Below are 24381 nucleotides of genomic sequence, written 5' to 3'. Positions count from 1 at the left end.
ATTCTTGCCTGGAGAATTCCATAGACCCTGGGAGGCTACATGGAGTCACAAAAGAGTCAGACATGACTTAGAGACTAAACAAAAACAACTGTTGGAATAACAGACTCATGTGATTTTTTTTCTCTACTAAAGCTACCTGAAAAGTAATGCAGTAATTTTATGAGAAATATTGGAAGTAAAGGAAATGAGCTTTTTTTTTTCTGCCTCCTAAGATGATGATCAGTCTTTCACTAGTAGTTTTCACTGAGATGGTATCTGAGTGACCACCTATCACATACATTAGAACTTTCTAACTGGTGGAGGGAAGCTGGAAGCTGCATTAATAATATTATTTATTCAGTTACCATAACTAGGTCTTAATAAATACCTGTATCATGGAGCTCTCAATCTAATAGGAATAATACACAGTAACCAAATAATAAAACAATTATATGAAACTGTAATAGCAATAAGTGAAAGTATATAAAATGTACCTTGAGCAACTTATCCTAGTACTGAAGTGATAGGCAGCCTCTAAGATGGTCCCTACTTTCCTGGTAATTGTGTCTTTATAAAATCCCCTCCTCTTGCATGTGGGCTGGATTTAGTAACTCACTTCTAACAAATACGATACAGCAGAAATGAATAGAATATCACAGCCAAGATTAAGTTATAGAAAGACTATGGCTTCTACCCTCATGATTTCTCTCTCACTCACTCTTGGGTCACTGTGAGAGAATAAATATTTGTCTGTGGGTAGTTTATTATGCAACAAGAGGTAATTGATACAAGACCCAATGAACAAGAAGCTGATATTAAGAAAAAGAATGAGAAACAGAACAGTCCAAATAGAAGTACTTTTATATGCAGAGAATGTGTATCTGGAGGGAATAGAATCTGAAAAAAGACTGGAGCTAAAAAAGAAAAAAAAAATTCAGCTTTTGCTATTAATCTAATCTTCCATAATGATTTCAGGATCTTTTTCCTGAGACAAGTGTATTTTCCTATGGAAGGAGAACAGAAAAGAAAACCAAATGCTTGCCATTTGGGGAATATAAAATGAAATGTCTTTTAAAATGAAAACTATCTCCTTTATGTGTCTCATAGCTTAATATTTCAATTATCACGATGCTTGCTTCCAAAAAGGAAAGAAACTGAAATGTAAAATAAGAGATTTGGGCTTCCCTTGTGGCTCAGCTGGTAAAGAATCTGCCTGCAATGTGGGAGACCTGGGTTCCATCTCTGGGTTGGGAAGATAGAATAACAATTGGAAAGATAATAACAATGTCAAAAACTGATCCTGGTAACACAATACATCTATTTTGTGTTCTTATACTTTAATTTATGAACATTATTTACATCTTAAAATGCATTAATTTAGTAGCAGACAACACCTAATCAACTGTTCAGGAAACAAAACACTGAGTAGAAACCCAAAGCTTTTGCAGAGACAAAAATAGAAAAAAACACCACAATTAGAGTAACAAAATCAACTAACCTTTTGGCTAATGTTAAAATAAATAAATTTCAATGTATTACCTCTGTAATATTGTGCAGATTACTCTCTGAAACTCAGTTGCTCTATCTACATTTGTGGGAATTTAATATCTGATAGGAATAGGCATTCAAATTCATAAGGGGAAGAATGATTATATCATTGGTAAGTGATACTAGGAGAACTAACTAGCCTCTTGGGAAAAAATATGGACAGGAAACAGTGCTAATAAAAACCATATTGCTGGGACTAATTTTTGTGTATGTGACAATAGTCACAGAGTCTGCATCATTTTAGTAGGACACAGTATTAATAAAAGTCATATTGTCGGGCTAACTTTTTTTCAGGCAATTACCATCACATAGTCCAAAACTAGGTAATGAAAACAAATTTGTTCCCTAGCTCATGGTAGTTGTTGTACAAATGTGTATCAGTGATCACAAAGGTCAGTGTGTTTGGTGAACAGATAGTGAATATATACACATATCAGATATACCAAGATACAGGCATACCACATTTTACTGCCCTTCACTTTACTATGTTTTTTACAAATTGCAGGTTTATGGCAACCTTGTGTTGTGAGATGATGGTTAACATTTTTTAGTAATAAAATATTTTTAATTAAGGTGTGTACATTGTTTTTTTTATACATAATGCTATTATACACTTATACACTACAGTATAGTGTTGTTGGGCTCCTCTGTCCATGGGATTCCCCAGGCAAGAATGTTGGAGTAGGGTGCCATTCCCTTCTTTAGGAGATCTTTCTGACCCAGGGACCAAACCCACAATGCTTATGTCTCCTGCATTGCCAGTAGATTCTTTACTGAAGCGCCAGCAGGGAAGTCACAGTATAGTGTAGACATAACTTTTTTCTTTAGACAAAACTTTTACATGCACTGGGAAACCAAAAATTTGTGTGTCTCAGTTTATTGTGATATTCACTTTATTGTGGTGATCTGGAACGAAACACACAATATCTCCAAAATATGCCTTATATTTTAGGATATTAATGCTGGTATATTTTTTAATTCTAAGAAAAAAAATAGAAAAAAACAAAAAGTTGGTATGTAGGTGCCAATAAATAAGTTATGAAATAATATCTATGAAAGAGCTTTAGAAACTGTAAAATGATAATTATGATATAATTTTTTGAATGTTTGTCAAATTCAGACATAGTATTAAGTGCTTCATATATATATCATTTAACTCAATCCTCACAGCAACCCTAAACACCATCTCAGGGGGGTTGGGTAAAATCTCCCAATTTAAAAATATTGGCAGCTAATTCAAAATTTTAAAAATATTACATGAGCCAATCAAAAGTGTCCCTAAGTCAGATCCAGCCCATGGACTGCCACATCACTGTCTTTGATGTGGAACTTAAAGACAAGGCCAAAATGAGAGTCTTGAAACATTTAAAATTAGGGATCTAGAGTGTTTGGAAACTAGGAATACGGGGAAAAGGCTTAAATACCAGTGTTTGCATGTGACATGCATTGTATGCTTTGACCTCTCGGGTAATTTTTTTCATCTTTAGATGAAAACTTGGAATCATTTCAGTAATTGGAGTTTTGCTTTTGAGAGGCCTTACAATGGAACTAGGACCCACTGTTCTGACGGAACTCTGGATATTACATCTGTTTGGTCCTTACACAATTTAAACTTGGACAAATTTATTCTAGTTAAGCCATAAGTGTCAACATGTAAACTTGTTTTGATTAAAGAATTTTTCTATCAAAAAAAAAAAAAATTAGGGATCTAATGAAGGAAGCAAAGTTAGCAGAAACAATGAAGAAAAGTAGAAGGTAAATGTGGGGCCTTGAAGCCAGGGAAAGAGAAGTTTTCAAGACACAAATAATCAAGGTCAAATCATGTATGAAAAATTTTAAAGTAAGGAGTAAGAGGCATTATGATTTGCTAACAAAATCCACAGAGATCATTAAGAGCTGTAAGAGAGTAGTGTTAGTACAGAGGGGCTAGCAGAACAATTGCAAGGGCCCAAGCAGAAGCAATTGTCAACAACTGCAGACTTGCTCTTTCAAGAATTTTGTTAACAATTGTCAAAGTTAGGTGAATGCAAATATTCATTCTACTATTTGGCAACTATACATTTTATTGAAACTTTTTGAAATAAAAACTTAAGAAAATAAATAAATAAATAAATAAAAGAATTTTGACCCTGAAAGTATCAGAGAATGAGACAGTAACTTTATCCTTTCATGTCAAATCTGAAAGAGAGAGATGGGGCAATGTCTGAAACTAGAAGGACTGAGTGGGTATTTGAGTCGTACCGCGTATTTGTAGACAGAGGGAGCACTAGCAGTTACAAGAACGAAGGAGGCTAACTGGCACGCAGGATCCTAGAGGTTGTGGGAGGGGATGAGACAAATGCAAAATGAAGGTTTGCTTTTGAAGAGACTGACACTTGGTTACTCAGAGAGAAGCATAAAGGGCAAGAGTGGTTACAGATACCAGAGACATTTTGAGGAAGTTTAGGTTGAAAAACATTTTCTGAGTATACCTGGGACTCCCGAGTGGTACAGTGGTAAAGAATCTACCTGCCAATGCAGGAGACACAAGAGATGCAGGTTTGATCCCTGGGTCAGGAAGATCCCCTGGAGGAGGAAATGGCAACCCACTCCAGTATTCTTGCCTGGGAAATCCCATGGACAGAGGAGCCTGGTGGGCTACAGTCCATGGCATAACAAAGAGTTGGACCCGACTGAGAAACTGTGCAGACACAAACACGCAGGTTGACAAACACTTTCTGAGTATACCTACTCAGTGTCAGGTAGCTGTGCAGAACTTTAGGAATCAGTTCAGTTCAGTTCAGTTGCTCAGTTGTGTCTGACTCTTTGCAACCCCGTGAATTGCAGCACGCCAGGCCTCCCTGTCCATCACCAACTCCCGGAGTTTACTCAAACTCATGTCCATCGAGTCAGTGATGCCATCCAGCCATCTCATCCTCTGTCATCCCCTTCTCCTCCTGCCCCCAATCCCTCCCAGCATCAGGGTCTTTTCTAATGAGTCAACTCTTCACATAGGGTGGCCAAAGTATTGGAGTTTCAGCTTCAGCAGCAGTCCTTCTAATGAACACCCAGGACTGATCTCCTTTAGGATGGACTGGTTGGATCTCCTTGCAGTCCAAGGGACTCTCAAGAGTCTTCTCCAACACCACAGTTCAAAAGCATCAATTCTTTGGCACTCAGCTTTCTTCACAGTCCAACTCTCACATCCATACATGACCACTGGAAAAACCATAGCCTTGACTAGAATAAATAAGGCAAGGTGTTGGCTCTCAGAAACTTTAATATTTGGGGAAGTTAAATTCCACATTGGGTGACAGGTCAATCTGAAGGTGAGCAGCCTGTAGAGCTGGGACAACAGGGATAGTTTAAATGATGAAGAAAGACCTGAAATGGTGTTCTTAATCATGGCTCCCATCAGAATCATCTGCAAAGATTTGTTAAAGTCCAGATGCCCTGAAAGTTGTGTTTAAGTAGGCTTGAAATAGCATCACTGCATCTTTAATATTTTAGGCCCTGTGGGTGACTCTCTCTGGAAACTAACTTCAAATTATTGGCTCAGAACAACCTCAGTAACATCTAAGAGACAGTCAGTAAAGGGCAGATACAATGATTTTTTCTGGAGAATGAAAACAACTAGATTTAATTATTTTGAATCTACAAATGTGAACATTTTTTTCCAAAAAAGTGTCAATATCACAAAAATAAATCATAAGACCAGATAGTCTCAAATTATATAATAACTCATGTGTGCTCAGTCGTGTTCCACTCTTTTTGACCCCATGGACTGTAGCCTATCAAGCTTCTCTGTCCATGGGATTTTCCAGACAAGAATACTGGAGTGGGTTGCCATTTCCTCCTCCAGGAGATCTTCCCAACCCAGGGATCGAAACTACATTCCCTGAAATGCAGGCAGATTCATAAACCATAGGGAAAGATGGCATAGTATTCCATGGTAAAGTAACAAAATGGCAAGGACAAAGAAAGGAAATCACTAAGCAACTTAAAACTTTATGTGAGAACACCCTTTAAACACACTTAGGCTCCCCTCTGTTGACAGAAAAAAAAATCAGATTCTGCTTTCTCCTTCTAGCTGTGATCCTATCTCCTTTCTTTGCTGCCAAACTTCTAGAAATAGTGGTCTGAACTCACAGCCTCCATTTCCTATCCACCCACACCCTTCTCAAGGTTAGCAATCTTGTGGCTCCTACGTCCTTCCATTCAGGCCACAATTTTGAACGTCACCAGGCCCTTTACAGTCAACCTTTAGGCCTTTCTTCAGTGCTTAAGCTCCTGGACTGCTTGGCATATTTTGATGCTATTAACCATTTTCCTCTCCTGCAGCCATGAAATTAAAAGATGTTTACTCTTTGGAAGAAAAGCTATGACAAATCTAGACAGCATAGTAAAAAGCAGAGACATCACTTTGCCAACAAAGGTATGTATAGTCAAAGCTATGGTTTCTCCAGTAGTCATGTATGGATGTGAGAGTTGGACCATAAAGAAGGCTTAGCACCAAACAATTGATGCTTTTGAACTGTGGTGTTGGAGAAGACTTTTGAGATTCCCTTGGATAGCAGAGATCAAACCAGTCAGTCATAAAGGAAATCAATCCTGAATATTCACTGGAAGGACTAATGCTGAAGCTCCAACACTTTGGCCACCTGATAGGAAGAGCTAACTCATTAGAAAAGACCCTGATGCTGGGAAAGATCAAAGGCAGGAGGAGAAGGGGACAACAGAGGATGAGATGGTTGGATGGCACCACCAACTTGATGGACATGAGTTTGATTAAACTCTGAGAGTTGGTGATAGACAGGGAAGCCTGGCGTGCTGCAGTCCATGGGGTCACAAAGAGCCAGACACAACTGAGTGACTGAACTGAACTGAACTGAATATTAAATTTCAACATCTAAGACAATACAGCCAACCAAATCAACATCAGTTCATAAAAACACAATGATATTTAAAGAATCACAATGATATTAAAAAGACAGACTAAGAAAATTCCACTTGGTTTATGGCCCTGTAAGCTTCAACACAATAACAACTGGAAATTCTGGACAAAATATAAAAGCTATCTGAAGCCACTGGAAAGTAGAAAAAGCAAGATTTTTGAGGGGTATTAATCCTTGAGAGAAGGAAATGTTCCCATATTTACCACTTCTAGTCCCAGGAAATGCCGCAGCTGGCAGGAAACTGGACAGCTAAAACTCTAAGAGGAAAAAAAAAATTCACGGTTTTCTGAAGAACAAAAAGATAGATTTCAGGGCAACCTTGGTCTCTTGAAATTGAGAGAGGCAGAAAGCAAGAGTTCAAACTCCTTATATAAACTGCATGCACATCTCTGGCTAATCCCAAGCCCCACATGGCAGGACATACTTAAGCCAACCAACTAAAGGTAAAAGCACTGAGGTTTAAAATATTGTCCAAAAGAGAGTTTTTAGTTTGAGTTCCACCAAGTTAAATGTTTTCGGAAAATAAAAATCAACAAAGTAATATAACAAAATATAGTCTCTAAGATGTAATATTCACAATATAAATAAATTTACTCACTGTACAGAGAACCAGGAAATTGTGACCCATTTTTAGGAGGAAAAAAAAAAAAACATTAAAAGGAGATAAACCTCAAATTGACCCAGATATTGCAATTATCAGACAAGTACCATAAAGTAGAGATTAAACTATTCTCAGTGATATAAAAGAAAATAGGTTCACAATGAATGAAGAAACAGAAAAACCTCAACCGAAAGAAAAGAAACAAGTTACAAAATAAATGGAAACTATAAAATAGAAAAATACAAGATGGCCTTAACAGAAGAATAGAAATGAGAGAAGAAATTGTTATCAAACTTAAAAATCAATAGAAGTTATCCAATCTGAAGAGCAGAGAGAAAAAAAAAATAACTGAAAGAAAAAACAAAAACAAAAAACCTATAATAGCCACAAGAGCCTTCAATGAAGTAGCAGAACTTCTAACATAGAAAGCTGATAGATAAATATTTGGAGAAAGTAGTGATTAAAAATTTCCCTAAATTTACCAAGAAGCATAAATTTACAGATTCAACAATTTCAGTAATCCTCAAGTAGGATAAATATAAAAATAACCATACATAGACATATTAAAAGTGGTGAGAACTGACAATGAAAAAAATCTTGAAAGCGGCCAGAAAAAAACATGACACATTAATGTTCTGAGAGTCTGCCAACTTTTCATCAGAAATGGGGAAACAACATTTTTAAAATGGAGAAAGAAAAAAGTCAACCAGAATTCTATATCAAGCAAAAATATGCAAGAGTAAATATGCAAGAATGAAGCATATTCAGAAAAAAGGAAACTAAGAAAACTCCTCGCCAGCAGGACTACACTACTAGTGAGGATAATAGAAGTTATTTAGGTTGAAGGGAAATAGCACCAGACAGAAACTCAGAAATTCAGGAAGGAATGAAGAATATTTGAAACAGCAGCTATGGTGGAGATAGTACATGTACCCAGAATCCTATTTTAGGAATGACTTTTTGCTCCTGCTGTTAGGAGCACTGTCAGCAGACGGCCTTCAGTTCTCACACCTTCAGAAATCATCTCAGTTATCCCATGCAAAGTCAGACTTTTCCCAGAGCAGTCCATATCTGTTGACTAATTTGGAGGTATAAGGCCCATAAGACATTCTGATTCAATGCAGAGCCTCTCTGGAGCCACTCTAACTCTAGAAAGCCACATGCAGTCAGATGAGGGTGTCATGGTTGGGATTGCTGGACTTCTCCCTCTGCTGCCTTGCCCTATTTTCCAGCTGCTGCTTCCAAGAATCCTCATCAATAAACTTTCTCTGCTTAAAACTCAACTTTTAAAGTTTATAACTATTAAAAATGTAATGGTTTGATTCTTAGGAGCAATTAGCATCACACAGACCCAAGTCATTTTGTAGCCACAGATCTGCTCCCTAATCCTATTTAGGAATTTCAAATCTGTGTTGATGACAACAAGGGGAAGAGGCAAAAGTATATCCATGGTTACTGCATCTTAATCACTGTACAGATTGATTTTTCAGATACAGCAGAAAACCAAATGACAACCGAGTTATTTTATTAACTAGCACCATTAACTGGAGTACTCATGACTTTGTTGGAAGGGAATTTACCTCCTGTGGAATTCTCTGATTTGTTCCCATTTCCTTATTTCTATCCTCAACCTATTAGCATCTCCACATACAGCTTCTCATCTTAGTCTGCAATTTCAGAAGAGCTTCTGTCCTCTTATTTAAAGTGAAGCATTCCATCTATACTACAGAGTGTCTCCTTCCCCACCTCTTCTCAGATCTTATTCTCTGTTATAAAGAAGAAGAAATAATTATCATTCCTAGAACCCAAATCCAAAAATCTCTAGAGCTTATTCTGTTATTTTTATCTCAATGTGTACTCTTTTTGTGGGATCCTCCACCATGAATAATTCATGAAGCCTGGAATGTGCTATACTTCCAAGTACCAATAGAGATTTTCATCCTGTGTGTTTGCCATCTCTAGATTGAATTTAACATCTTCCTCTGCAAAGAAAATTCCCTTCTTAGCCGCCAATGACTCTCAGTGATACCATGGGCCTTCCTAAAATGGAAATTCAAGGGTAAGAACCCTTGCTCCTGCTTCAAAATAAAGCTTTGCCAAGTGCCACTCCCACTCAGTGAGATACTGCTGCCACATTTTTTCCAAAATATTATTTTATTATATTATTTCCCCCAAAAGTTACAGTTTCCAAGTTCTTTTGTTTACTGATTAAGGATTCCTGAAATGTAGCCTTATTTCCTGAGATCATATAACAATCTCTGTTATATCAAGCTACAGTTCTTTCTCTCCCTGAACCACCTGCCTTTGATCATGTTGCACACCTGCTCCTCCCAATTCCTCTATTTCCCCATCTATACAAACCTATCATTCAAGACCCTTCTCCTCCAGAAAGCCTTCAATAACTCCAACACCATTTCAAGACTGACTGATTTAAAATGTTCTCCATTTGTTTCATTTTAGCTTGATCTCTCTAATGTAGATGGCAAATAATTTTTAGGCCCTATTCTCTTTCTCTGTCTGTCTCTCTCTCTCTCACACACACACACACACAATATATATGCAATCAATAACCTCTAACCAGATTGACAAAGAGAAGAAACAAATTATCAGTATGAGGGGCAAAATAAGAGATTATGCAGATGCCAAAATCTGCAGATGCCAAAAGGATTTGTTGTTGTTGTTCAGTTGCTCAGTCATTTCCAACTCTTTGCGACACTATGGACTGCAGCACGCCAGTCTTCCCTTCCTTCACTATATCCTGGAGTTTGCTCAAACTCACGCCCATTGAATCAACAATGCCAACCATCTCACCCTTTATCGGCCTCTTCTCCTTCTGCCTTCATTTTTCACAGCCTCAGGCTCTTTTCTAATGAGTCAGCTCTTTGCATCAGGTGGCCAAAGTATCCAGGTTTCTCAGGAGGCAGATAAGGTAGTCTGATATTCCCATCTCTTTAAGAATTTTCCACAGTTTGTTGTCATCCACACAGTCAAAGGCTTTAGCATAGTCAATGAAGCAGATGTTTTTCTGGAATTCCCTTGCTTTCTCTATGGTCCAACAAATATTGACAATTTGATATTTGTTTCCTCTGCCTTTTCTAAACCCAACTTGTCCATCTGGAAGTTCTCAGGTCACATACTACTGAAGCCTAGCTTGAAGGATTTTGAGCATAACCTTATTAAAATGAGAAATGAGCTCAACTGTATGGTAGTTTGAACATTCTTTGGCACTGCCTTACTTTGAGATTGGAATGAAAATTGACCTTTTCCAATCCTGTGGCCACTGCTGAGTTTTCCAAATTTGCTGACATATTGAGAGCAGCACTTTAACAGCATCATCTTTTAGGATTTGAAATAGTTCTACTGGAATTCCATCACCTCCACTATCTTTGTTCATAGTAATGCTTCCTAAGGTCACTTGACTTCTTCACATTCAGGATGTCTGGATCTAGGTGAGCGACCACACTATCGTGGTTATCTGGGTCATTAAGACCTTTTTTGTGCAGTTCTTTTTTGTGTGTATTCTTGCCACCTCTTTTTAATATCTTCTGCTTCTGTTAGGTCCTTACCATTTCTGTCCTTCATTGTGCCCATCACTGCATGAAATATTCCCTTGATGTCCCCAATCTTCTTGAAGAAATCTCTAGTTTTTTCCATTCTATTGTTTTCCTCTATTTCTTTGCATTGTTCACATAAGAAGGTCTTCTTATCTCTCCCTGCTATTCTCTGGAACTCTGCATTCAGTTGGATATATCTTTCCCTTTCTCCCTTGCTTTTCATTTCTCTTCTTTTCTCAGCTATTTGTAAAGCCTCCTCAGACAACCACTTTGCCTTTTTTGCATTTCTTTTTTCTTTGGAATGGTTTCAGTCACTGACTCCTGTACAATGTTACGAACCTCTGTCCATAGTTCTTCAGGCACTGTCCACCAGACCTAATCCCTTGAATCTATTCATCACCTCCACTGTATAATCATAAGGGATTTGATTTAGGTCATACCTGAATGACCTAGCAGTTTTCCTTACTTTCTTCAATTTAAGCCTGAATTTTGCAATAAGAAGCTGATGTTCTGAGCCATAGTCAGCTCCAGGTCTTTTTTTTGCTGACTGTATAGAGCTTTTCCATCTTTGGCTACAAAGAATACAACCAATCTGGTTTCAATATTGACCATTTATTAATTGCTTAAGCATGGATGTTTAGAGGATACCACACCTAAAAATTACTATAATGTGGAAATTCATAGCTATTAAAAATTAGAAAAGGAAGAGAAGACTGAAATCACTGAGGACAAACATCTTTTTCACATTGCTTTTAATCTCTTTTTCCTTCTTTTGCAAACCTGCTGAAGCTGCCACTCAGCCCTGCCTTGATTTTTATCTCCTCTTGTGACTACCTGCCCCCTATTGGAAGATAATAATAAATGGTTAAAATTAGCCCAAAGAAGAAAAAAAATGGAGGATTTCTTTCCAGTAACTCATAATCTCAATATTAGTGACTTTCATCAAAGAAAAGAGTTGTTTGATGGGGACATCAAAATATAATTTGAAAACAAGAAAAAAATCTAGAAGACAATAGTATAAAATAAAAAGAAAGATGTGGCCTGGGGTAAAGGGAGTTTGAGGGAAGGAGACTAGATACAGGGCTAGAGATCTTTTCTCTGCAATGAATGATTAGCATTCTTTTTATTTTTCCCTCTCAGGCACTTTCTTAATAAATCTTATCCATCAACTACCACATTACTTGAATTTACAAGCAAATAAGTAAACAAAAAAGTAAATAATTTTTTTTTTAATGGCATGTCTTACAGTGAAGTCATTAGCTCTCTTTCTCCTTTATGAGTTTGTCTTGTCTAATAAAGTGAGTTATTTCTCTTTGGCAGTATTAATAACAAAGCAGTATTAGTAATAAAGATATAAACTCATGCCCCAAGGGCTTTGCATATCATCATTCTGAATTATTTCATGGTGAACTTATCATGTCAAATCACTGCCCAAAATGTAATTTGCTTTTCCATATCTTTCTCTTAAATATTCTGATAACATTATAATTATAGAAGCACAGATTTCAGAGATTTGATATTGGTAATATTTCCTAGCTGTGGTTAGAAATAGTTTTAAAATCCAAACCTTTAAACTATCAAATTCAAAATTATTGATTATGTTTTAATCATGATTTTTTTTTCTTTTACCCCAAAGTCATATTGCAGCTTAACATAAATAACTCATTGTCTAGCTGACATTCCTTGCCAAGTTGGGTCTTGTACAGGTGTCTATAAAAACTTTCTTCAACAAGATCTCAACTACTGAAAGATTCAGATCATTCGATTTTTTTTAAATGAGTAAATACTCCACTCAGTTTATAACTAAGTATTGACTTAATGGTGCTTGTTAGTAAGAAGCATAAAGACTAAGTATTGAGGAAAACTGCCTACTCAGATGTTTACTGATGCTTACAAACATATATTAGTACTAGGAATGACTGTCATATACTAGTAGTATAAACTTGGACAAATTTCACCTCTCTATACCTCAGTTTCTACCTTTGTAAGGTGGAGAAATGTCTTCTATGGCTACTTCGCTGGGTTGCTGTGCAGATCAAAGGAGAAAAATTATGTGAAAGCACTCCATAGAAAAGTTCAGTAATACAGCATAGTTACTTTAGGTGTGCTCACCTAAATGAGGAAAAGCAGATGTTTTGCTGGAAGACAGGCAGTTTTAAAATCATTTATATGAGAAAAAAATACCTTTTTTTCCTTTGAATTACTAAACTATAAAATTTAAAACCAAGTGTTTCCCTGCAGCTGCTCCCATCAACTAAAAGTGAAACCTGAAAACTCCCTCCTACGTCAACTCCTACCAACCCTCTGTAGTGAAACCAGGACACCCCCACAACAGCCCCAATTTCTCCACAACTCTTGCAGGAACCTAGATGTTGAAGAGTGTGTCTTCTAATCCAGAAAGAGTCTCTGACAGCCCACACATATTAAAATAAATACGGACCTACATCACAGACACGACATCAAACTTCTGAATGTGTTATATTTTTAAAAGTGCCTGGTCATCGAAAGTGACAAGAAAGCAATAAACTTTCCTAATTTATACTGTTAACAATACAGACATAAATAGATTGGGATTATTAAATTGTTTAAGAAGAGGAGACGAAAATAGTTCTGCTTTCCTCAGGTGACTTGGATTGCTACTAGAAAGTAATTTATTCTGCCTCACCCTAAAAAGGGGTAGGGGGAATGAGGAAGTAGGCAGTGGGGTAAAGTATAGATATATGTAGTAGGATACAAAATAAAATAAGCAAGACAAAGGAGAAAATAAGAATAAAAAAGTGAAGTAAATCTAGGAGGAAACTCTCCCCTCCCCCATAACTCTGACTGTAACTGCTGTGCTCTGCCCCCATAAGAAAGGCAAAGGAAGCTCAGGAAAAGCTGTGACCACGTTTCTCACCTGTCGTTCTCCTGTTACCCTCCCAAAGAAAACTCAAACTCACCTGCAACTAAGAAGAGAGTCAAAATTAGTCGTAGCTGAAGATCAGAAGTTATCCAAGCACAGGGCATTTCTGTTTCCTTATTTTGTGCCCTTCACTCAGCACTGTTCCTCCACACAGGTGTAAAAGGAGCTGTGGACATGGTGAGGCTCTGTCTGATTGACTCTTCCGTACTGGATCTTCTTAGCCCATTAGCAGCACAGCACTTCTTTCCTCCTAGCCCCTTCCTTCAACTCTATGTGTTTCAGCCAGATTAGTAACTTGGAACAGAAGAAACTTCTCTGGAACTTGACACAGCAATAGATTTCCTGTATGAAGCCTGAAGCAAAGACAGAGGAAGCAGATTGATTGAGTTATCTTTCAGCTCATTGGTCCTCCTCTCACTTCTGCTATACACAGATAAACTCTACAGTAAGGCACTGAATGTGCCCAAGACAAACTGATTTGTCTAAACTTGGTTTAAAGGGTAAAACAAGATATTTATCTATATTTGGCCCATCCCTGTAAATTTCGTCGTAACTTTTAAAAGTTATCTCCAGGTTGAAGAGGTGTACAGTCTTAGTAACCAAGCTTGAAATAAAAGATTTTTGCTTGAAAATTCTTGTGTGATTTTGGGAGTCACACACAACTCTAGAAGCATCATAAATGTATTACTTTCCTATTATTACTGTAATAAGTTACCACAAACTGAGTGGCTTAAAACAACACAGATTAATCACTGTACAGTTCTAGAGGTCTGAAGTTCAAAATAGATCCTGTAGAGCTAATATCTAGGTATTGTCAAGGCTGCATTCTTTCTAGACATCTGAGAGAATCTGTTCTTTGCCTAGGGGACACTTAGACTCTGAGTCTCATGGCTGCATAATTCCCACCACTGTTCTTTGTTACATCTTCTCTGATGGTAACTCTCCTGCCTCCCTCTTATAGAGACCTTTGTGATTATATTGGACCCTCCAAGTAATCCAGGATTACCTCCCCATCTCAAAATCCTTAACTTAACCACATCTGCAAAGTCCCATTTCCTGTGTAAGGCTACACATTTACAAGTTTCAGAGGTTAGGACATGGATATCTTGTAGTGGTGGTTTAGTATGGTGGTGGTTTAGTCGCTAAGTCGTGTCCAGCTCTTGCGACCCCATGGACTGTAGCCCGCCAGGCTCCTCTGTCCATGGGATTTTCCAGGCAAGAATACTGGAGTGGATTGCCATTTCCTTCTCCAGGGGATCTTCCTGACTCAGGAATCGAACCCAGGTCTCCTGCATTGCAGGTAGATTCTTTAGCAACTAAGCTATGAGGGATATCTTGTAGGGGAGCATTATTCTGTCTATCACAATTCGGTACTTATTTCCATTCACTTTCATGTTTGAAGAGCTAGAATGTGTCATATGAATCAAACTACAAATAAATATTCATGCTTAGTTGCCACACATCTGAAATTTAGATTTGCCAAAAAAATAAAAATGAAAACTGTCTTAATGTTACTATTCGTATATATTTAGATTACGTTTAGGAGGGAAAAAACTCCTCTCTGTGTGAAGAGTTCCATACCACAAGGCAAAACTCTCCAGGAAGGGGAAGAAACCATTGCAAACAGGAAAAAATTAAACAACATGCATTTTTTTTTTAAGCTAGCTGTTCCATCTTGCCTCTTGCCAAACAGTAATATATGTATTTCCTCTCTGCCCCTTCTCAAGCTTTTCTTCCAGTGAGTCAGTTTGATTAAGGCAATGAAATCAGGTGTTCGCAAACTTGGAATACTAGAAGAGGCATTGGATTGAATCTCTCTGCTGGATGATATGGGGAAGGCAATGGCAACCCACTCCAGTACTCTTTGCCTGGAAAATCCCATGGACGGAGGAGCCTGGTAGGCTGCAGTCCATGGGGTCTCAAAGAGTCAGACAGCACTGAGCAACTTCACTTTCACTTTTCACTTTCCTGCATTGGAGAAGGAAATGGCAACCCACTCCAGTGTTCTTGCCTGGAGAATCCCAGGGACGGGGGAGCCTGGTGGGCTGCCGTCTATGGGGTCGTACAGAGTCAGACACGACTGAAACGACTTAGCAGCAGCAGCTGGATGATAATGGGCAAGTTTCTTAATCAAGTCTATTACCTTCCTTTTCATTTAATATTATATTGACATGACCATTTTCTCAGGTCAGCAAAAATTCTTGACGATCATTCATTTTAATGCCTTTTTGATGACACAGCCAAACCAGAACACAAAAGGATTACATGATCTGCCTGATGACACAGCGGGGAGTAAAACTCATATTTCATATTTGCCAGCCCTCCATTCTTTCCATTCTAACTCCTCTGGCTTGAAATTTCAGGCAACAACTTTAAAGACGCACTCATCTCAGATCTGACCACAATGTACAATCAGCATTTTAAAAGTCAAGTGAGTGGTGTGAAAACCCATAGAATTCTCAGAATAGATTTGGAGGGAGGAGGCCCTCTCTCCCCACTCTTATATCCCTTCCATCCCAAAATCCCATTCCCCCAACCCCCCAGCTCCCACCTTGACCTCTTATGCAAAGCAATGAAGAGACCAAGAGCTTGTTAGCATAACCATGCACTAAAGATATGCCATGGAAGTCAATAGAATAAGAGAAATATGTGCTTGTCTAGTATATGCACATCTCTGAAAAATATAAAGCACTCAGATTCTCCTTAGGTGTGCCCCTGGGGTCCCCAAAAGCAGAGCAAATGATGGAAAGATCAAGAAAAACATACCTCTCAAGCCAGAAACTCAAACCTTTTGCTCCAGCAGTCTTCCAACTCCTCTTTAATACTATGAATCAGTGCACACAAGAGACAAACAGAACAATGTCATGCTGTTTAACATTGCAGTGGCCAAAACAAAAGGCCTAGTAAACTTTGGCAAGTTAGAGCTGCTTTAAGACATGAAGTGAAGTGAAGTGAAGTCGCTTAGTCGTGCCCGACTCTTTGCAACCCCATGGACTGTAGCCTACCAGGATCCTCAGTCCATGGGATTTTCCAGGCAAGAATACTGGAGTGGGTTGCCATTTCCTTCTCATAATGCCCCCAAATTTGTACTGTTGATTTATTCAAAAAATTTATTTATCTGCCTATAAATACTTTTGAAGTAAACTTCTTCTAGGAAGGTGTATATCTCTTTGTCTCCAATGTCAGAGTCATGCTTAGCCCACAACTGAAACCAGTTAAGATGTTGTCATCTTGCCCTTGGTACCCCTCTCCATTATATAATGGCTTTGCATGGATCTTGAATATTTACTGCACAGATTCTAATAGCCTTTTATTTCTGACACCTGTTCTCCGTTGCCTGCTCTTTTGCCTCTTGGATTTGAGTCTTGTCTGCCTAGAATTGAAGTCCCTGCCTGCCCTTCCTTCCTTAGCTGAATTCTCTGGATGTGCATCCTTGCAGAAATTGGCCAATACCTACTTGCCTTGTCATTTTTACTCTCTGTGAACATTCTGACTTAGATAGGTGGGCTGATTTGCCCTTCCCTTTGCATGTGGATGGCATCACCTACTTGGTGGACATGAGCTTGAGTAAACTCCAGGAGTTGGTGATGGACAGGGAGGCCTGGCGTGCTGTGATTCATGGGGTCGCAGAGCCGGACATGACTGAGCAACTGAACTGAACTGAACTGAACTTGCATGTGTATATACACATGTACACACAAACTCACATGTGCTACTAAACACTTAGTCCCAAGTCCCTCAGTTTACCCTGTCCTACCACTACCCAAGTGCTAATATAACTATTTCATGGAGTATAAAGAACAATGCCCAATGTGAAGAATTTAAAATAATTCAAACTCTACAACACTCCACTCCTTATTTTATTTCCTCCCCGCCCTCATGGTTATGACAGAGGCACTATAATTCAATGTATGATTGCATAAAATGGCTGTTCTCCTAGCCACATCCTATTTCCCTATTCTCTAATTCGCTTCTCTGCAATCTTCCCTGATCCTGCTCTGAAGACCTATCTGAAGTCCTAGATCTTCTTCCATGCATAATCACTAAATCATTACTGATGAGTAACTTAAAAGAGCCTAACAAAATATGTATTGCTATTTTTTACATTTGACTATGTCATTGATATTTACCTTGAAAATTTCACTTCTACCATAAAGTTGATGTTATACCTCCATAATTCTCCTTTAAGTTAGACAAAACATAGATAAGAGGTAATTATTATTTTTCAAAATAAGTTCATAAATTGTACAAAAAAATTAAGAAATAATATTTGAAAATAAATTGTATGCAATATCAAACAAACAAGTAAAACCAGAATAGAGAAATTAATAACCATATCTTATATTCTTATATTTTGTTAAAAATATCAATGCTAGACCTCACTGGTCATGTCCACAGTAAATAGTCCTGTTCTAAGCATTTTATAACATGGCCTCATTTAACCGTCTCAACAACCCTGTGAGGTAGAATCATTATTATCCCCATTTTACAGTTGGGGAAACCAGAGCCAGAGAGGTTAAGTAAAATGTCCAATCACACAGCTAGTAAGTGATGGAAATAGGATTCAAGCCCAAGAAATCTCACTCCAAATCTGTCTTTTAATTATGTAGCAAATTACTTTGCTACCTATTTTTTGACTCTGTCTTAACTCTAATACATCTCCCATACTTGTCACACTTACTAAATCTGTTCATCTGTTCACTCACTCTTTCTTCCATTTGGGCACTCTTACAACGTCACAGTTTGTCTGTTTTGGAGAGAGAGAGAAAATGAACTTATGGAGCGCGGGAGGGAGGGAGAGAGACAGAGGAGAGAGAAACTGCTGTCTCTAATCACTATTTGCAGTGAGATCACTCTCTGCTGCCCCCTGGTGGTAAAACTGAAACTAATGTTTTTATAAACTTAATAGCAAATTCAGGAATAGATACACTTTGAGGTTTTGATTATGGAGTATATTAACATGCTAACATGTTACTCCACTTCCCAAAGAGAAATTGGACATGGAGGAAGGGGAGAAGTGCTGGCCAGAGAAATATCCCTTTCCTGTGGCATTAGAAAGGGAAGGGACAGCTCAACCCATTTTCCTGTCCTTTTCAACTCCTGACCAGCCCCTTAACCAGTGTTTGCATCTCCTAACTCCCCTCATGCACCCTTTGATGAATCTTTGGTGATGATTTTGGCAACTTCGGTATACCTGACAATTCTCAGAGAAGCAAAAAACCTTTAGGGGAAGTTATATTATTTTCATCTAAAGTGAGTGACAACTGAAAAGGGGAATCCCAGAAGAATACAGAAATGAACAGAAAAGAATGAAAAGTTGAGTCATACTTTGGCTAAAACCCGATATCCAGGGGCTTCTCTGCTGGCTTAGTGGTAAAGAATCCACCTACCAATGCAGGAGATATGGGTTCGATCCCTGATCAGGGAAGATCTCACATGCCATGGAGTAACTAAGCCTGTGTGCCACAACTATTGAGCTTGTGCTCTAGAGCTTGGGAGCCGCAACTACTGAGCTCACAAGCAGCACCTACTGAAGCCTGTGCATCCTAGATCCCATGCTCTGCAACAAGAGAAGCCACTACAATGAGAAGCCCATGCACCAAAACTAGAGAGTAGCCTCCACTTGCCAAAACTAAAGAAAAGCCCCCACAGCAACAAGCAGCCAAAAGTAAATATATAAATAAACCCAACATCCAGGCAAAGTATTTGAAAAAGAGACACATATTATCTGATCTCCAAAATGCCCTAATTACTAGAGTCAAAAAGGAACAGCAACTTTTTTTCATCCTCAACAATTAACTATTTTAACAAGGTTTTGTTTTGTCAAATTATTACCATTACTCAAATTTGCCCCCTTTGATCTAAGACATGCATTCTAACCCTCTTTCCCCTTCTCACAACACATCTGGAACTCTTTCAGAAGTACTGACTTCAAAGTTAGGGATCCTAAAAGAGAATTAGTCTCTTTATCTTATAGCTACCTCGTACAGCTTTGCCATTTACCCTAATTACCAGACTGGAGCATTTTTGAAAACTTAAAATTAACTGTCAGGTCAAGATTTGATCCCTGGAAACAGTCAAAAGTTTTGCTGCAGAAACACCACAGGGTTGGCATAATTAGTCTCTTACGCAGGTGTATTTTACCGGTCAGATCTGAGAGCCCCTGATGCCTGAAGCTGGACCTTTGGTTGGAGGTGGCAGCTGGTCAGACAGGACCAGGAAGACAGAGATTAAGGAGACAGATTTCCTCATCTAATTCTCTGGCTCCCACAGATCTGTTGGCCTCCACACTGGTGGGGCCTGAGGGGGAGTAAAAAAATAATGGACCCCATGGATGTGGTCTCTGGCAGGGCCAAAGGACCAAAAAATGAAGAGAGTGGATCTTCAGGGGGGAACACAATGTTTCTGGTGCAGAGCTATTTGAAATTCTAGGCAGAAGAATTTTAAATTGACTCCTAGAAAAGGAAAAGTGAAAGTGTTAGTCACTCAGTCTTGTCCGACTCTTTGTAATCCATGGACTGTAGCCCACCAGGCTCTTCTGTCCATAGAATTCTCCAGGCACGAATACTTGAGTGGGTAGCCATCCCCTTCTCCAGGGGATCTTCCCAACCCAGGGATCAAACACAGGTTTCCCATGTTGCAGGCAGATTCTTTACCATCTGAGCCATCAGGGAAGCCCCAGAAAAGAAAAATGAAGACAAATTAAAGACTTGGTCAGTTGTTGCTTGAAGCGGGCCTTTGAAATTATTATTTATTGGAAGATATTACAAATGTTATTGTCTCTGTTAATTTGTTGAATAAACAACATATACAGTGAAGTAGATCAAAGGGTCTACAAGTTCTGAGAAGAATCAGGAACTTTAAAAAATAACATCTCTAGACTGAGCCAAATGGGATCACCTTAAATGTTCTAGATAGTATTAAATTAATAAATCATTTCAGGGCAACTTTCTGGTAAAAGTGAAAGTGAAGTCACTCAGTCATATCCGACTCTTTGCGACCCCATGGACTATAGCCTACCAGCCTCCACAGTCCATGGAATTTTCCAGGCAAGAGTACTGGAGTGGGTTGCCACTTCCTTCTCCAGGGGATCTTCCCTACCCAGGGATTGAACCCGGTCTCCCGCATTGCAGGCAGATGCTTTACCATCTGAGCCACCAGGGAAGCTGAACAATATAAAATATAAAAGGTGTATCAATCATAGAAGCTGGTAACTGTCTACAATTTCATTCAATTTTCAATGAAACATTTCTAAGGAAATAACTAATGTTCTGTTGATCATAGTTTATTATATCAGTGGCTTAAAATTTGTATTCCGAAACCACATATTTGACCATATTGTTTTTTATAAGATGATATGTTTTCAATGATTAATCAGAAAGTAGTTTAAGTTAGTTAAACTTTTGTTAAATTTGTACATTTAAGAATGTTAACAACTTTTTCTCCTAATTTTGAGAGTAGTTGCTAAGATTCTTGTCCCTAAAATTGAATTTCCTGGGTTCAGACTTCAGTTCTGCTGCTTAGTTTTTGGTTACTGCACTTTACTTCATGTTCTGAAATGTCTATTGGATTCTTTTTCTTCAAATCTGCTGTCATTTTTTAAAATTTCTAGTTTTCCACCAAACTTTTGATTTTGTCTTTTGTCTCTTTGAGCCTGAAAAGAATAAAGTATCTGAGAATGCCAATGTTAGAGTGGCTATATGAGTGTGTGCTCAGTCATGTCCACTCTTTGTGACTCTATGGACTCTAACTCAGCAGGCTCCTCTGTCCATGTTATTCTCCAGGCAAGAGTACAAGAGTGGGTTACCATTTCCTACTCCAGATTTTCCCAACCCAGGGAAGGACACTCTAACCCTCATCTCTTGCTTTTCCTTCATTGCAGGCAGATTCTTTAATCACTGAGCCACCTGGGAAGCCCCAGGGTGGCTATGAGTATATCTCTATTATCTATTGCTTCTATTATTTCTTTCTGTGATGTTGGGTTTCCTCATGTGCCAACCACTGAGTTTTGTTTCCCAAACTGTAGAAATAATTTGAGACCCTGTACAATTTTACCTTTCTCTAGAGTAGATTCTCATTTACTTCTCCCAAGAATCTGAACATTAGCAATCTGGCATCATCTTAACCCAATGTTAAGGACAGATTCTCTAGTCCACCAGGTGCCTGAAAGCTGGGTTGCAATCTATGTGAGGAATGGTTTTATTTTCTCCTGTCTCCCTACCTCTCCTTCCCCAAGAAAGCATCACAATACTACTTAACTTTTCAGCCAGCTCTTCAAGATCAACAAACATCACCAAGGTAAAAGTAGTTGGGAGTGTTAGCCTCAACAATCTGTATTTCTTTCTTTTTGGGATCTTGACCAGGTAATTCTTCATCACCTTGTGAGTTCTCTGATGCCTTCCAACAGATGTTATTACTTCTGGCTTTTCTACTTGTCTTCAGTGGCAAGGACAGTCTAAATTTCTGTCTGCCATTACCTGATACAGAAGTCCCAATCCTTTGATTATTAACTTTTCCTTATCTCTCACAATCCATCAGCAAGTCTTTTTGGTTCCTCCTTTAAAATATTTTCTAACTTGGCCATTCCACCAATCTCCACTGCATTGTATCAGAAAAAGAGAGAGAAAGGCTAAAGTTCTTAATTCAAAAATGTGGGTTTTTTGTGGTTTTTTTGCTTTAATTTAACTTGTGGGCAGCAGCAAAAATATAAACAGATACCTGAAGCTGAAGAACCCTTGCATGTGGAAATTACTTCATTTTATTACAACTTTCTGCAATCTGTTCTATTAAAATTTTTGTTTATTTTTGTCACTTGTAGAAATACATTAATGAAACATAAAAGCTCAGATATTCCATACATCAAATTTAAGAATTTTAAGTCATACGTCCTACATTATTTTTCCTTGAAATCATTTATGCTATATTAACATCTGTCTAAATCATGTTTCTGTGATTATTTTCCTACTAGTGACTTTTCTTTCATGTATGCTTTAATTCATCTTATTTAATATGCTGCCAATAATTTTGAAGTAGTTTAATATGATTTGAAAGTATGTCTAGGGGAATTTTCTAGAGATTTTATGATCATCTCACCTTTAGGGTGGAAAAAAGATTATGAGACTGTTTAGATGTTGAATACTCTGTATTCAAAAAAGGAAGTAGATAAGAACTTTTTGGTTTAGTGTTTCTACATTTTACTTAGCTGAATATGATAAAGCAATCAAACCTATAAGAAGTGGTGCCCTGGTTCTAACAAATTTGCCCTAAGCCAATTATGACTGAGTTCCTGCTGGTGATGCACCAGTCTTGAATGAATCAGGAATGAGCTAAACCCTGATTTTTCAAAACAAGAATCTCAGAAACAACGGCAGTAGGAACATAGCAGCCATGCTTCCATCTTCTGAAGTAAATGATCATCACAGTATCTATCCTAAGACACCTCCATTCAGAGGGAGGAAACCCTGACCATTAGAACATCGTGGAGGATATTGATACTCTTGAGAGAAGAGAGGTGGGCAGAGATGTGAAGGGTAGGCTGCTTTTACCTTTGTCCATATTAATCTGTCTTTTAATAATGTATTTTATGACTAATGAAATTTGTTTTGCTGATGTGAGAGGATCAAGAAAAAAAGAGAAGCTATTACTATCGCTGGGCTTCCCAGGTGGAGCTAGTGGTAAAGAACCCGCCTGCCAATACAGGACACGTGAGAGACACAGGTTAGATCCCTGGGTGAGGAAGATCCCCTGGAGGAGGGCATGGCAACCCACTCCAGTGATCTTGCCTGGGGAATCCCACGGACAGAGGAGCCTGGCGGGTTGCAGTCCTTAGAGGAGCACAGTGTCAGACATGACTGAAGTGACTTAGCATGTATGTATTACTACTGATAAAAAAGTTAAGCTTTTCCAGAAAAATGTCACCGGGTAATTTGGTGACTGAACAACAACAGTTTACTTAAATTTTAACTTGGATGCATTTGGAAGCAAATATCAACTCCTTGACCCCTGGGATATCAGTGTTATTGAGAATAAGACTCAATACACAGATTGAAACTCATTTGAGGGAAGTGATATGTTGAAAGACATCTTTTAAAAAATCATATGTAGTCTCTTACTCCATTGTTATTATTCTTCCAAAAGATTGTCCCTTTATTCAAGTACAAATATTTAGGTAACTCCATTATGCTTTATGTATACCAGTTTGTATCTCTATTAAATGGGATTAAACACAATGATTTTAAGAGGTCTTTTGAAATAATGCTTCTACAAGTCAAAGAGATACATAATATAAAATATACTTTCTATAAAAAGTAACAAAAAACGGAAGAGGGAGCAAAACATATTTTTAATGGTTATCATTATAAAAGTAATAAGTGAAGTGAAAGTCACTTGGTCTTTGCCATCCCATGGACTTCTCAGTCCATGGAATTCTCCATACCAGAATACTGAAATCGGTAGCCTTTCCCTTCTCCAGGGGATCTTCCCAACCCAGGAATCGAACCCAGTCTCCTGCATTGTGGACAGATTCTTTACCAGCTGAGCCACAAAGGAAACCCAAGAGTGCTGGAGTGGGTAGCCTGTCCCTTCTCCAGCAGATCTTCCCAACCAAGGAATTGAACCAGGGGTCTCCTGCATTGCAGGTGGATTCTTTACCAACTGAGCTATCAGGGAAGCCCATAAGAGTGATATCTTCTTTACTATGCTGTAAAGAGCAATATTGCATAGGAACCTGGAATGTTAGGTCCATGAATCAAGGCAAATTGGAAGTGGTCAAATAGGAGATGGCAAGAGTGAACATCGACATTCTAGGAATCAGTGAACTAAGATGGACTGGCATGGGTGAATTTAACTCAGACGACCATTATA

At 38.3% G+C, this 24381-nt stretch overlaps 1 protein-coding gene across 5 annotated transcripts in view; it reads right to left on the bottom strand.

The window, feature by feature from the left end:
• Positions 1–24381, bottom strand: part of CD200R1 (CD200 receptor 1) — a 68746-nt gene that overhangs the window by 28965 nt on the left and 15400 nt on the right. Inside the window, exons 1-3 of one of the 5 annotated variants that reach the window (XM_043874026.1) lie at positions 17649–17691; positions 16285–16342; positions 13556–13871 (exon numbers count right to left, since the gene is read on the bottom strand). In XM_043874026.1, coding sequence (XP_043729961.1) covers positions 13556–13622 — 67 coding nt within the window. In that variant the 5' untranslated portion in view covers positions 13623–13871; positions 16285–16342; positions 17649–17691. Of the gene's footprint in view, positions 1–13555; positions 13872–16284; positions 16343–17648; positions 17701–24381 lie in introns of those variants that run through there. The other 4 variants (XM_043874024.1, XM_043874022.1, XM_043874023.1 and 1 more) reach the window with 4 other exon arrangements.

The sequence above is a fragment of the Cervus elaphus genome, chromosome 19, assembly GCF_910594005.1.
Source record: "Cervus elaphus chromosome 19, mCerEla1.1, whole genome shotgun sequence".
Taxonomy (NCBI): domain Eukaryota; kingdom Metazoa; phylum Chordata; class Mammalia; order Artiodactyla; family Cervidae; genus Cervus; species Cervus elaphus.
Note: the sequence above shows the minus strand (reverse complement) of the source record. Positions and strands in the feature narration are given on the sequence as shown.